Source organism: Eubalaena glacialis, chromosome 1 (genome assembly GCF_028564815.1).
Source record: "Eubalaena glacialis isolate mEubGla1 chromosome 1, mEubGla1.1.hap2.+ XY, whole genome shotgun sequence".
Classification (NCBI taxonomy): Eukaryota; Metazoa; Chordata; class Mammalia; order Artiodactyla; family Balaenidae; genus Eubalaena; species Eubalaena glacialis.
This window is the reverse complement of record NC_083716.1, coordinates 222358449-222372402: the sequence shown is the minus strand read 5'-3', so window position 1 is coordinate 222372402 and position 13954 is coordinate 222358449. Positions and strand designations below refer to the sequence as shown.

The following is a 13954-nucleotide window of genomic DNA, read 5'->3' as shown; positions in this document are numbered from 1 at the left end:
TATTTCTGGCGTAACAAAGACTGTTGCACGCAAGGAGTGGCCTCAGGAATCCCAGAACTGCCTCTCTTTTAAGCCTGGAGGCTCTAAAATGGTCCAGGGACCCCAAAGCCAGCACCACCCTGGCGTCTAGGGGACTGGGCAGCTCCTGTCCCTGCTCTTTGGACTGCCAAGGATCAGGAAAAGAAAATAAACATTTTCCATTCCCCTCTGTAGGCCCACAGCCATTGGGACGCTCTGATTTCCCTAGTGACTAAAGCAGAGCAACCTCGTCCCTCTAGCGTCCCCCAACCTCCCCCTTCTCAGCAGGGGCTGGATTAACAGCATGTGACCTTGAGCCAGACCTTGAGCCTCCAGCTCCTCAAGTGTACTTCGCGGGGGGGGGTCGAGGGGGTGCTGATAAGATCCAGCTCTGACCTTCTGTGGTCTTGATTCTCTCCCTTTCCCCCAAGAATTCTGTCCTTGCCTCAAAACTCTCCCTGATTTTGACGACCCTGAAAACAGAATTCTTCCAATTCCAGATGGATAAGTATGACCCGAGAAACCAGAGATGGAACCAAGAAAGTGAGGCAGACACAAGACAGGGAGTGTGGTTATAATGAGCTCAAAGCCTGTGCCAGTCTGGTCTGTGAAAGGGCCTGGGTGAGACGAGGTCAGCGCCCAGGGCAGAGTCAGGGGGCCACTCTAGCCGTGGCATCAGTAGTGGTTCCAGGCACGTCTCTGGGTCATGAGGAGCCCGCTGGCCCTGGGGCTGGGCTCTGACTGGGGCCTGGTGTCAATCACTAAGGTGTCGGGGTCTCCAAGGGGGACCATGGTGGAGGGTCACACGGGCATGTGCAGCTCGTTGTACTCATCCTGGCCGTCCTCATCAAAGTTTGGTTCAGCATCTTCAGAGTCCAGCTGCAAAAGGGGGCAGAAGGTTGGGAGAGGCAGGGAAGCGGACTTACTGCCTCCCGTTCCCCAGCTCCTCCTTGGGCCGGCAGCCCTCACTGCCCCTAGACCTTTCCAAGCCTCACTGTCTACAGGGACTGTGGCCCCAGGTTGAAGCACTTCCCTCTGGCCAAAACCTTCAGGTCACCCCCCAGCGATACCTCCTAATAATAATAATGATGATAGCAGCTACCACAAAGAAGTACTTTCCTGGGGCTCTGAGCTCCTGTGGTACCTTTGTACACCATGCGTGGGCAGAGGATTTTCAAAAAGATGTCCCTTCCTCTAGCTGACAAAAACAGGGCTCAGAATGGATTTCAGCGCCACCCCACGCCCGCTCATCCCTCAGCTGTGTGCTTTTGTTCAGGACACAACCTGCACAGTTGTCTACAGCAGCCCTGTGCTTCCTTCACACCAAACCACTGTTCTCATTGCTTTACCTGGATTTGTGTTTAATCCTCACCACGATCCTATAAGGGGGAATCTATTAGTAGCCACGTCACACGGATGAAAATGAGATTTCAGAACGTTAGGTAATTTGTCTGTGGTCACACAACAGCAGAGACTGGCACCCAGGGCCCGAGCCCCTAAGACTGCCCCAAGCGCCTTCCCTTACCGCCTGTAGCTCCCTGTCCTGGAAGAGCCGGGGCAGGACGCAACGCCTCAGAGGTACCGTGAGCAGCAGCAGGAAGGGAAAGGCGAGCGAGGCCGCCGTGGACTTGACCACCCAGAGCAGTGCGATGCAGCCCAGCTGGATGCACGTAAACAGGTGCATCCGCCAGGTCTTCACCTGGGGAACAGGCGTCAGGTCTCACCACATCTTTAGGAACTCGGGTCCCCAAGTCCCAACTTAGCCTTCAGAGTCCATCTCCAGCCCAGGGATCCCTCGCCACCCCCCTCCAATCACCCCGTCGCCCCACCTCTGTGCCTCCTGGCCCTACCTTGGTCACATAGGGCTGTTCGGGATGGTGTTTTGCTGGCATGAGTATGAGTAACAGACGCTGGGACAGCTGGATGCCAGACAGCGATGTGACCCCCATGTACAGGAAAATCCCAAAGAGCACAGCCAGCGGGATCCGGCGCAGCACAGCCCCCATGACGATGGACAGGCCTGGAGGAGGTGACACACACCCACATGACCCCTCAGGCAGCCCCCGTGAGGACAGATGGGCCTGGTGGGGAGGGGATGAGCCGGGCCTCATCACTGTGACCAAGAGAAGATGCAACAGGATAGAGAACCGAGAAAGGGCTCAAGCAAAAAGGCACATGCAGTGTCAAGAAGCAGGTCTGGGGGTCAGAGCAGGGGCTAGTCATGATGCGTTTGGAAACTCAGAAGGGATCTGGGTCAAGCCTGGGATGGAGAAAGGATTGAAGGTCTAAGAACGCAAGTCTGTGGGGTGGGGACCAGGGCCGTGCAAGGTGGGCGCTCTCACCCACGAGGCTGGCGATGAGCACTCCAGTGACCCGCTGCTCCCGCACCTCCTGGATCTGGGGCTTGTCGCCGGGAGCAATGGCAGTGCGCATAACGGTCAGCGCATTCACGTGGGTGACCGAGCGGACGGTGGCGGCCGTGAGCCAGGGCAAGCCGAACAAGCCACAGAGCCCACCCAGGGAGCCGATGAGAAGCAGGTCCAGGTGGAAGCCGGAGCCTTTGAGCAGCCTCCGCGCCTTCTGGCTGACAATGAGCCTGCGGGGAGAGGATGGGAAGTGGTGGGGGTGGGGGCGGGGGGGGGGGGTTGGCCAGCGATGGGGCCAGGCACACACAGCAGGGACGGTGTAGAGGGGGAAGGACATGCAGAGCAGAACTCTCCCAGGACCTGCCGGCTTCCTCTTTCAAGTTCTCAAATTGAAGTTCTCATATTTAAGCAAATTTGAGCCAAATTCCCATACTGTGGATATTTAAAACACCACAAAAGCCAGATGCCAGCTCTCACCACGTCATTGTGGTTTAACCAAAATGAGATACATGTGAGCATCACTGGCGGAGAGGACCTGCTGCCAGGGTTTTCTGAGGACTGTCAAGTGCCACCCTGCAAGTGGTGGTGGTAACAGATACCATGCCAAAGCACCACGGGGAAACCATGCCCCAGGCCCACGGACATCCTCCGGCCGCCAATCCCACGGCTCCCCGCTCCTCCCCCCAGCCCTCTCACGCAGTGATCTGTGTCTCCATGAAGATCAGGATGAGGACCAGGAGGGCGGGCACGGCGGCTGCCACCATCATCCAGGGCGGGAAAGGACGGGCGCTACCCAGGGGCGGGATGAACCAAGTGCGCTTATCGGGGGAGGTCACTGAGAGCCCCGTGGGCACCGTCAGCTTCTGCATGACCAGAAGGAAGACCGGGTTCAGGGCCGCTAGCAACTCCACGTAGCAGCTGCTCCCACCCAGCTCTGTGTCCCCAGTACCAGGGCTCCGGGGAATGTGGGTGTGAACAGGTTTGGGGAAAACTAGTTTTGTATCCTCCAAAGTCACTGTTCCTCCAAGGGGTCTGGCAGCGAATGAGGAAATGATATACCTTCTCCCTGAGCCCCGGAGCTGCCAGGAGACCTGCTGCGGGGGCACCTGTCATTCTGCCCCCAGTCCCACACCTGCTCCTCCAGGAGTCCTGACTAAGGGTCACACACAGCCCCAGACCCCCTGGCCGGCCTCCTCAGCTGGACCACACAGCTGCTTCTGAAACCCCCAGCCTACCCACCCCTGTGCAGCCCCAGCACGTAGCCATTCCACTAGGAAAGCTGGGTTCCAGCCCTGACTGGCTGCTGGGGCAATGGGGACATGTTATGGCCTGCCTCTCAAGGCCCTGGGGTGAGAACCAGCTGCCAGAGGGGGTCGGGACTCACTCACCTGTGTGTAGGTGTCTGTAATGGAGTAATCCACCAGGACCATCACCAGAATGGAGATGGGGATGCCGAAGTCCCCGATGATACGGCGAGCCTTGAGAGGAGCCAATGAGGGGAAGGGAACAAAAGGTGGATGGAGGGGAGGGTCAGGAGACTAACATGGGGGTTTTTTACCCGGACCCTTCTTGGGCCTGAGCAGGAGCCAGAAGTCCCCTGACCTGTCCCTTTAAACCCCACAGGTGCCAGCCCAGCCCAGGAGGGCATTCCTCTCCTGATTACACTTCTCTGAGGCTTCAGACAGGGGCAGAGGCTGCACAGACTTGGTTGAGGTCTCCCATGACCGGGAGAAGGGGGCAGCCCCTCTCTAGAGCGGAGCCTGGCAGTGACAGCAGGAACTGAGGGACACCCACAGGGGGTCCACAGGCCCCACTCCCGCCGGCCACGCACCTTGCCACCCAGGAAGCGGCTGTTTCTGAACTTGCGCAGGAAGAAGGCAATGAGGAAGGTCCCGAGCATGAGGATGAGGGATAGCAGAGCCGTGTTGGGTTGGTTCCTGGGGCCCGGCGGCCCCTCGGTGGGGGGCAGGGCAGTCCCATTCAGGTCCGGCTCAGCTGCCAGGGCTCCCTCAGGGGGGTAGAACGGCAGCAGCGGGTGCTCCGTGAACACCTGTGTGGGTTACAAGGTTGCCCTAGTGCTCACCTGGGCAGGTGCCTGATTTCATAGCATCAGTACACCTGTGAGGGAGAGGGCTGGCCCCTCCCACACCTGACCGGGCAACATAACACAGGACATCCAGCTCCATCTCACACACAGACGCCCTTCCTCTACATACAGTGACCCAAGGCCCCCAGACCCGTAGCCCTGACAACGTCCCCTTTCCGTCCCATACCTGTTCAGGTGAATCCTGGACTTCAAACCTCTGGGTTTGACTCCCTGCCCTTCAGCTCAGACCTAGCCCTAGGGCGTCCTCAACCCCCATGCCCACACCCTACAGAGCCTTCCCCCTCGTCCCTCCACCCGCAGTGCTCCGCACCCTCACCCCAGGCTCTCCTTCCCAGGGTGCTGCCCAGCCCCCATCTATACCCACCCCCCCCAAGGCCTCTCAGGGCCTCCACCTTGTAGAGCTTGTGGAAGGTCTCATAGATGAAAATGAGCGAGATGAGGAAGGCGAAGATCTCCTGGGTGAAAGGTGAGATGTAGCGGACCAGGAAGCTACCTTCTGCGGCCACCAGGGCAAGGACAAAGACCACCAGCCAGAGACCAACCCACACCCGGCCTGTGAGGTACTCCAGGCCCTGGGCTCGGCAGAACTAGAGGTCGGGAGAGAGAGGTGGTTACCCACAGCCATCTGACCTGGCCCTCAGGGCCCCACGGGACAGGCAGGAGGTGAACCCCAAGGGAGAGGAGGGGGAAAGACCGCAGGGGCCCATCACCTGGGCCAGGGGTGGAGCAGGTGACCCCTGGGGAGGGGCGGGGTGGCTGTCACCTTGAAGAAGGCTTCTTCGAAGACGAGCAGTGGCCCCGAGAAGCCGACCACGAGCAGCGGCTGGGCCCCCAGCAGAGAGAAGAGGACACCAAGCACAGCCGTGGACACGATCAGCTCAGACACACCCATCAGTCCTTCTGTCTTCTCCCCTGGGGCGGGCAAGGGTCAGTGGGACGGCCCTGGCCTGGCTCCTTCTACCTGGCCCCTCTTTCTTGTCTAGTTTCCCCTAACCTGGGGACCCAAGAAAAATGGAGCAGCCCCCCAGAGTGGTAGATAGGGACCCTCACCACTCTCAGCCCTCCTGCCTCTCACCACCAGCCCCCCACCCCGGATTACCCACCCCTTGCACCCACCCCTTCTCACTTCACTGTCATCCCACAGTGACCACTGGGACACCCTGACCCAGCAACCCTGCAGGTGACAGCGAGCCCCCTCACCTCTCCTCCCGCCCCCTCACCTAGCAGCCCCCCGAAGGTGATGGCGGGACTGAGGGCAGCAAAGTAGATGAAGAGCACGGCAGCCACGCACTGGGAGTGCAGGGCGTCCCGCAGGTCGCTGGGGTAGTGCGGGTACCGGCGCTTCACGTCCCGGACAAGCCCCCCAAACACCGAGCCAGTGCGCAGGAGGGGGTCGTCATCAGGGGGCGCCTCGGAGCCCCCTAACTCCATCGCCAGCTCTGGGGGAACAAGGGGCTGCTGGAACCTCGTGCTTGGAGCAGGCCCTGGGCCCAGTCCTTCCCAGCCTGGGACGCAGTGCAGAGACCTGGGTCAGGGATTGGAAGCTGACGTGCAGGGCTCAAGCGTCGGGATGGGGCTGGGGTCAGAGCCTTGGGAGCCGTGGGGGGGGCATGTGTTCAGGGGGCTCCGGGCCCCAAAGGGTCTGACCTTTCCCAGGGGCCACGTAGCCGCCCTGGGTGGTCATCTCAACTTTGGTCTGCTCCCGCTCCCGCCGCTTCCTGAGCAGCTCGCGCTGGAAGGCAGCCACGGAGCGCAGCAGGTCTCGGCCCTCCACCTCGGACGGGGGGATCACGATGCTGCCATCCAGGAACTCGCTGATGGCGCTCAGAAGGTCCTGCCGGTCGTCCGCCTGATAGGCAGCATCGTGGAATAGCTGGAGGCAGGAAAGCCAGGGGCTGAGCCCACAGCCCAGGGAGGCCCTGAGAAGGGGGGGCTTCGGGGAGGAGGTGCTGGGCCATCAGAGAGCCAGAGGCAAGGTGGACGTTCAGCCACATACACAGGTCCAGTCCACTTGTCAAAACTCTGACTCATGTCCCTGCTGGCCGGCAGGCAGCCACAGCCCTGAACACCTCCCAAACCCCCAGGAGTGCCCGCGCTCTTCCCCCGGGAGCCTCCAGGCTTTTCCACAATGCAACAACTGAAGGGATGACGCCTGGCATAGCGTTACCAATCCAATCTCCATCCTCACTGGAGAGTGCCCACATCCTGTTGGTTGGGAAGTATTTCGAACATCACCCCTGGCTAGAGGACCCTCCTGTCCAAGCCCAGCTTCCCTTTCGAGTCTCATGTCACATCCAAAGCTTCAGCGTCTGGGCTTCTTCGTTCCTGCATCCATCTCCCTGTCCCCTCCCACAGCCCCAGCCCAAGGCTCCCTTTTCCCTCTCAGCTCACCTCCCCCTCCACCACTCCAGAGCGCTGCCTCCATCCCGAAGGGCCACTAGCACCCCTGCACCCATGGATACCACTGGGGGCAGCAAGAGGGACCGAGAACAAGCAGGGCTCAGGGGAACAGGCCTAGAACGCCCAGCCTGGGGGCTGCTGGACCCACCTTGTCAGACATGAGGGTGGCAATGGAGCGCCCAAGCTCGTGATAGTCAGTGCTGGTGTGGCCGGGCCCCAGCATCACGAAGAGAAAGCGAACCGGCACGGGGACCTCAAGCACAGACTCCAAGAGTACAGCCTCGTTCAGGCGCACAAAGGCTGCCGCTGGCTGCTCCAAGAAAGGCACACAGCCTGGGGGGACAGTAAGGCACAGGGTGCTGGGCAAAGGGGAGCGGTCAAGGCAGGCCCTGGGGGGATATCTGGGGCCATGATGTACAGTTGAGCAGGTTGTGCACTGCATAAAGAAACCCTAATCTAAAGAAGCCCTATTTGTTTATATGTCTGTACATTTATTACAATTTACCGGCAGATGGAAATCAAGGGTATTGAGGAAGGGGTGCTTTTTTCTAATTCTCACAACGGAGTTATACGGACTAGAAGCAATCCAAGATAGCAGAAAACTGGATGGGAAGCAGGCAGAGGGCTAGGGAAGATGGGTTGAGAGGAAGACCAGGGGCAGGGTGGGGGCCTGGCTGGGGATGGACGAGGCAGCCTGCAGGCCAGAGGTCAAGACAAGCAGACCATGGTGGAGGTATCCATGCCCTGCAGCTCCTGCCCCCAGGGCCCAGCCCTCCTTACCCACAAGCACAACAGTAGCCTCAGCATCTTCAGGGATCTTCTCCAGCAGCTTCAGGCTTTTCCCCCGGTGACCATCTCCCCCAGGCATGTGGAGGGGCTTCTGAGGACGCAGAACTGGAATAGGGCTGGGACCCAGACCGGAGGCCATGGCAGGCCCTCCCATCCCTTGTTCCAGGCCTGGACTCTGCCCACCAACCTCTGGATCTGGGCCCTGCTTTTTCCCTCCCCAGCCAGGGTGGAGACTATTGGTGAAGTGCCCCACAGCAGGATCTGGACCCCTCCTCCAAGCCCCCTCCTACATCTCAGCCTTACCTTGTTTAAATGGCTCCCCTGGGTCTGCCCCGTCATCCCATTTAAAATTTCTGTTTCTCCAGGGCAGGGGTCCCTCCTGAATGTAGGTCCCCCACATCCCTAGTATGGTGCCCGGCATCCAACCTTCCTGACCCACTCAATGAAGCCATCCGTGGCCTCCACTGAAACTGGAAGCCCTCCCCATCCCCCAGCCCAGGTCAGAGCAAGGCGACTGACCTCCTTGGCCTCAGGGTCTTGAGGCCAGAGTGGGGCTGGCTCCCCCAGGTCATCAGCCACGGTAGGCACTGCACCATCGGGGCCATGGCTGGGGGTTGGGTGATGATTCCCTAGGACCGAGTTCACGCTGGAACTGGACGCATTTCGGGGAAAGAAGCCACTGTCCTTGTCATCATTGGGATGGCTGGGGAGAGGGCAGAGGGGGCAAGGCAGGTTAGAAAGACAGCCCCTTGGTGGACTGAGGTCATGAGGAAATGAGGAACGGAGGGTCAGGGCCTCCATCCTTTTTGCCTCAATGTAAGAAGGAACTTTCTAACGGTTGGTACTGTCCAAAGATAAAGAAGGAATGAGCTCCCCATCATTTGGGGGTATTCAAGCAGAGGCTCGAGAGCCACTCAGTAGAGTCTGTGCTCCTGGAAGGCAGCTGAACCTGAAGGCGCCCTCCCAGGCGCCCCACCCTGGCACCTGTGTTTCAGCAGCAGGGTGCGAAGGACACTGGCCCTGTCCTCCGGCCGGATCTGGTCAGACACAATCATGGTCTCCACCACGAGGTGTGCGATGCCTGGCAGAGTGGTCTGCTCCAGGTCCAGGAGGGCAGCTCCTGGGGGCACAGTCAGGGGAGGGAGCACGGTCCCGTGAGGTAGAAAAAAACCACCCCCCAGTGGCTTGCTCCCCAAGGGCAGGCAGACATGCTGGGTGAGCCAAGCACCTGATGTGCCCAGGTGCATACACAGCTCCATGTGGCCACAGCCCAGCCAGAGAGGGATGCAAAAAGAGAGCAAGGGGTGAGGGCACAGCCCCTCCTTGCCCAGAGAAGGGGTCATCTGTTGATTTACTGCATGTGGACAGATACCTACTGTGCCCCAGGTACAGTGCCAGGTACCTGGGCACAGCCCCACCCCTCAGAGCTTATGGCTGTGCAGGCAGCTGGACCCCATGTCCCCAAAGTGGCAGCCAGACCTCGCCTGGTCCCAGGGCTCCAGGGAGCAGTCCCTGGAGCTGGGCAGCCCGGCACAGGTCGAGCTCTGTGGTTTGTGAAGAGGGCCTGCAGCTCTAGGCCCAGGCCTGCAGGGCCCCTACCGTGGGCGATGGTCCTCCTGAGCTCCAGCAGGCTGTGGAAGGAGAGCGAGGCCACATGCGGCTTCCCCCAGCGCTCCGTCTCTTCCTCCACGTCCTCCTCAAACTTGATCCAGCGGGCCGTCTCCCGCCAGTGGGGCTCCTGGCTGCGGTCCAGCATCAGCTCATTCAGCTCCACAAACACCTGGGGTGGGCACCCAGGGTGAAGGCCTGGGGACCGCCAGGTGGGACCGGCTGTCCTGGGGACACGGCGATGGGCCAGGCAGGGAGGGAGGGAGAAGGGGGGAGGTGAGGTGAGAAGAATCCAAAGGCTCACTTCCTCGGGGTTCGGTACCTCATGAGGCCTCCGGTCCAGCTGCTGCTTCTTCTTCTTCCTGCGCAGGATGGGGGCCAGGCCACTGGGGCTGCCCCTCCCGCCCTGCGTCCGAGACGGCTTCTTTACCAGGTGCCGGCGCATGCCAGGGTTGTCCTCCAGCCGGTGACCTGCGGAGAAGATGGGCTTGGCGGTCCCAGGGTTCCAGCTCAGGGCCTCGGGGTCATTGCCAGCCCCTCCAGCTCTGCCCAGACATTCTACTCGGGGGAGCGCCACAGTCACCCAGGGACCATGCCGACAAAACCATATCGTCCAGCTGGGCCATTTCACACATAAGGAGACTGAGGCCCAGAGAGGGGAAAGGACTAGTCCAAAGTCACACGGGGACACTGGCTAAGCCACAGTAAAAAGGCAGACCGCCCAACTCAGTCCATAGCCCCGGTCATGGCCACAGCCTCTTACTCGGCAGTGCCAGGACCCACGTTAAGTCGCCAGGCCCCGCGCCCTCAGCACCTTCCCTGTGCCCCTCGGCACCCATGTGTACTCCCCCATGGGTACACATCCAGACGGACTCAGGCAGAGCTTTTCTCCATTCCTTCCCATCTGCCCCTTCCAGGCCCGCAGCTGGGGGAAGGCCAGCAGCCCCGTTACTCACAAGCCGGTCCCCCCACCATGGGGCTCAGCTGGCCCCTGATGGATTCCCACAGGTCATAGTCCTCAAGGTCCAGCACAAACATCTCTAAGTCCTCTGAGGCCAGCGAGTCTCGAGGGCTGGGGGCTAGAGCCCTCTGAGGGCTCTGACCCTCAGCGTCCCCGGGCCCAGGGCTCAGTGCCCCATTGGGCTCTGTGACCTCCTCCAGCGGGCTCATCATTCCCCAGATGGCCAAGGCCTCAGCCCCTGCTCCCTCCTAGAGCCCCGGCTCTCCTGAAAGGTAGGAGCCTGGACAGCAGTGGTCCTGGTCTAACCAGAGCTTGAAAGTGGCCGGGCCTCCTGACCCCGACTCCCCAGGTCCCCAAGCCTGCTCCCTGCTGCTTCCAGCCCGCACTCTAGGTCTGTAAACACGCCCTCCCCCTGACCCCCCCCATCCCACCACCGCCGCCGCCGCCGCTGCTGCTGCTGCTGCCATCGGATTGTTCCTGTCCCTGTCCTCAGGCCCTGGCAACTTTCCATGACGTACTGCGCTCAGAGCCCTCCCCCCTCCCAACCCACCCCCACCCCCCACCCCTGCACACACACTGTGGTTCCAAGGGGGAGGAGGGCGGGGTCGGTGATGCCCCTGGCTGGGCACAGAGCCCCATGGGTGAGGACAGGTGGCACAGAAACCAGGGCACTGATAAGACGGAAGGAATGTGCCGAGATCACAGCCAGGCCCGGCCGATGGTGGTGTGATGGGAGTAGGAGGCTCCTGACACAGGGAGAGGCAGGGCCTGGCGGAGTGGTTGGGACTCAGAGCACTGGTTCGAAGCGGGTAAAAAGAGTTTGCCCGGAGAAGAGGAGCCTCGGGGGAGGGGGTTACAATGATGTCTCCAAACGTCATGTGGAAGAAGGGCTGCCTTATTCCGGGGGTGACTCAGAGGACACAACCAGCACGGAAGGGCAAAGGCATCATGAGGGGAAATCTCAGCTCTGGCACCCGAGGCATGGCTTGGTGAGGTAGTGAGCTCCCCATCACTGGCCACATTCCAGCAAACAGGGATACCGCAGAGGAGCTCAGCCCTGGGTGGGGGAGAACACAGAGCCTCTCCAAGGTCCCTCATAGGCTGGGCACCCCCGGAAGTGGGTGTCACTCACTCTTCATGTCGTCCAGGTCCGCGGAGCCCAGCATCTGGGCCTCCGCCTCATCAGTGGGCACCTGCTGCTCCGGGCCACCCGGGCTGCCCAGGGCACTGCCTGGGCATAGCCGTTCCCGCAAGTCATAGCTGGCTGACGGGCTCCGTGGCCGGCTCTTCTCTCCAGCGACTCGGGAGACACGGGCCCGGGGACTAGGGGAGCTGAGGAGGCAACATGGCAGCCTTGAAATTGGCAGGGAACCTCGGTGGAGATGGGCCGGGTTAGGGGGTTCCTCTGCCCTCCCCCAGCTTGGGACAGGGCCTGGAGAGGCCCCCTGGGGACTAAACACAGGCTCCTCCTGGGCAGAGCAAAAAGCTTACCTCCACCTTCCTGCCCCCATTGCACTGGTCCCCAGTTCCTCTTTGTCCCCATCCTCCTCTTCACCCGGACACTCTCTCTCTCCTGGAGGACTCTCCCTGCCGGCCCTCTGGTTCTCTCCTCCTTGTCAATCATGCAGAGAAGGGGCACGCCCTCCCCAGCTCCTCCGCCCCGTCTCCTTTCCTCCTAGCTTCTTCACTGGGGTCAGGAAGGAGCCTGGGACCTGCTCTGGGCTGGGCTGGAGGCCAGTACCTGACCGAGTGCTGGGGGCTCTTGTCGGAGCGCGGGCCCACCGGGGGCAGAGGCTTGGTGAAGGCGGCCCTCCCCGAGAGGCCGGGACTGTCATCCTCGTCACTTCCAATGGAGAACTGTGGATAAACCCCGTGTGCCCTGGGTCCCTGCCCTGACTCAGGCCCAATCCCCCCACTCAGCCCCGCCTCCCCCCCACCCCGCCGGGCCTCCCCTCCTCTCCCTGAGCAGCCAGCCCTCCCTGGGGACAGATCTTACCTTTGCTTTCGGTGGGGACCCTGCGGGTGGAGGTTCTACAGGTTCTGCCTCAGACTCCCCTTCCTCTTCCTCCTCCTCTTCCTCCTCCTCATCCACTCCGGCTCCCCCCTCCTCCTGGATGGGAGGGGTCCCCTCAGAGGGGGGAGCAGAGGTTCTCTCCTTCTTCCTCTTCCTCCTGGTTTGCCGGGCAGAGGTGGGGGGCAGTCGCCGCAGCTTGTGGGGTGGAGGCAGGCGCACCGAGAGCGGGTGGTGGGTGTGGTGGGATGTGTGCCGGTGAACTGAGGGTGCAGGAGAGCTGGTTGGGGTCCCCACAGCAGAAGGGGGCCCCTCACCACCCTAGGGACGCACACCTTATTCTAGCTCAAGGTCTCAAACAAGGGCACCCTAGTCCTTCCTCCAGAGTCAGGCTCCCCCCAACACCTGTATCCATAGCCTGTCATTGGGAAGGCCTGGTAGAGTCGGGGGATGGAGTGATGGAGAGGGGAGGTTGTGACAGGGAGGATGCGGGGATGAGAGGACAGGACACAGCAAGGAAGGGAAAGGTAGAGTCAGCAGAGCTAAGGAGGGGAGGAGAGGTGGCAGAGAGATGAGAGCAGGACCAGAGGTATGACAGAGCCTTGAGGAAGATAAAGGTCACCAAGGGAGGCCTCAGGCCTATCTCCCTACATCTCCCCTGTGTCTGGGGCTCAGCTCCCCTAGCAGGCAGACAGGTGATGGGTAAGTGAGGCAGGATGACTTAACATGGCATGGTGGCCCAGCACAGCATCCAGCACAGCATCCAGCATAAGATGACACCGGGTGACCAAGCCAGTGGTGAGCACGGTGATGGTGGCAATGAAGGTGATGGCGGTGAGGGCGGCCACACTAGGGGTCCCCAGGCTACCCACACTCAAAGTCCCGCTCGCTGTAGCTGCGGCTGGGCTTCTCGGGGTCCCAGGCCGGGGGCTTGCTGATGAGGTCCCCAAACCTGCTCACAGCCAAGGTCTTGCCCAAGTCATCATCCTCCTCCTCCATGTCTGGACTCAGAGGGGGCTCCTCCAAGGGCACCCGGACCTGCAAACCCAACAGCCTCTTCTAAGGAACCCTGACCCATGAACGCCACACACCCACCCCAACTCCAAGCCCTAGGTGCAGATGGGGGAGACCAGCAGACTCGTCTTCTACTCCCTGTGGCCCAGGCTGGGGTCAACCTCCCAGGCTTCCAGGGCTTGGGAGGAGAGGGGGCAACAGATCCGAGAAACACCAAAAGTCCCCCTCTTTCTCCATATCTCCCGCCCAGCTCTATCCCTGGATCTGGGGGTCCCAGGGTCGAACAGAAGACCCCCCTCTCCTCCTTGAGGTCCCTCCCCCTCCTCTTCTCCCACCCCCGCGAGCGTCAGTCACCTGGGGTAGGGGGGAGGCGCCCCCGGGCGGCGGAATCACTCCATTGGCCATGTCCGGAGAGGCGGCTTGGGGGGTCTCTGACTCACTGAGGGACCCGTGACCCGGGTGAGAAGAAGGGGGCGCTGCGCGGACCTAATGGGGAGCCCTGGGGGAGGAGGGCGGGGTCAGGAGCCTCGCGCGGCCGCCCCCCCTTCCCCCTCCCCCTCCCCCTCCCCGGAGCTGGATCCCCCGCCCGCCCGAGCGACCATCGAGGCCCCGCCGCGCCCGGGATGCCCCGGGGCCCGGCCCGCCGCTCCCCTGCGGTACCTCGGGGCTCCGGAGCGTGC

At 61.6% G+C, this 13954-nt stretch overlaps 1 protein-coding gene across 2 annotated transcripts; it reads right to left on the bottom strand.

Annotated features, from left to right (window-relative positions):
* Positions 1 to 732: 732 nt before the first annotated feature.
* Positions 733 to 13702, bottom strand: SLC4A3 (solute carrier family 4 member 3). 2 transcript variants are annotated; one of them, XM_061205262.1, is made up of 22 exons: positions 13629 to 13702; positions 13133 to 13298; positions 12246 to 12523; positions 11991 to 12106; positions 11382 to 11581; positions 9611 to 9759; positions 9280 to 9460; positions 8665 to 8800; positions 8200 to 8383; positions 7672 to 7771; positions 7040 to 7224; positions 6139 to 6364; positions 5712 to 5930; positions 5255 to 5403; positions 4884 to 5078; positions 4216 to 4434; positions 3773 to 3862; positions 3081 to 3247; positions 2361 to 2614; positions 1869 to 2038; positions 1544 to 1717; positions 733 to 897 (listed from the first exon to the last, which is right to left on the bottom strand). In XM_061205262.1, the coding sequence occupies exons 1-22, from the start codon at positions 13677 to 13679 to the stop codon at positions 820 to 822; spliced, it is 3687 nt and encodes a 1228-aa protein (XP_061061245.1). In that variant the 5' UTR covers positions 13680 to 13702; the 3' UTR covers positions 733 to 819. The 2 variants fall into 2 exon arrangements, with proteins under 2 accessions (XP_061061245.1, XP_061061242.1); XM_061205259.1 differs by lacking the exons at positions 12246 to 12523; positions 13133 to 13298; positions 13629 to 13702 and having other exon boundaries at positions 11741 to 12063.
* Between the last annotated feature and the right edge of the window lie 252 nt (positions 13703 to 13954).

Coding starts and splice junctions, on each gene's coding strand:
- SLC4A3 (XM_061205262.1), bottom strand. CDS start 13,679: ATGGCCAATGGAGTGATTCCGCCGCCCGGGGGCGCCTCCCCCCTACCC. Junction 6,365..7,039: donor CCACCCTCATGTCTGACAAG/GTGGGTCCAGCA, acceptor TCCTGCCTCCAG/CTATTCCACGATGCTGCCTA. Junction 1,718..1,868: donor AACAGCCCTATGTGACCAAG/GTAGGGCCAGGA, acceptor CCTGTTCCCCAG/GTGAAGACCTGGCGGATGCA.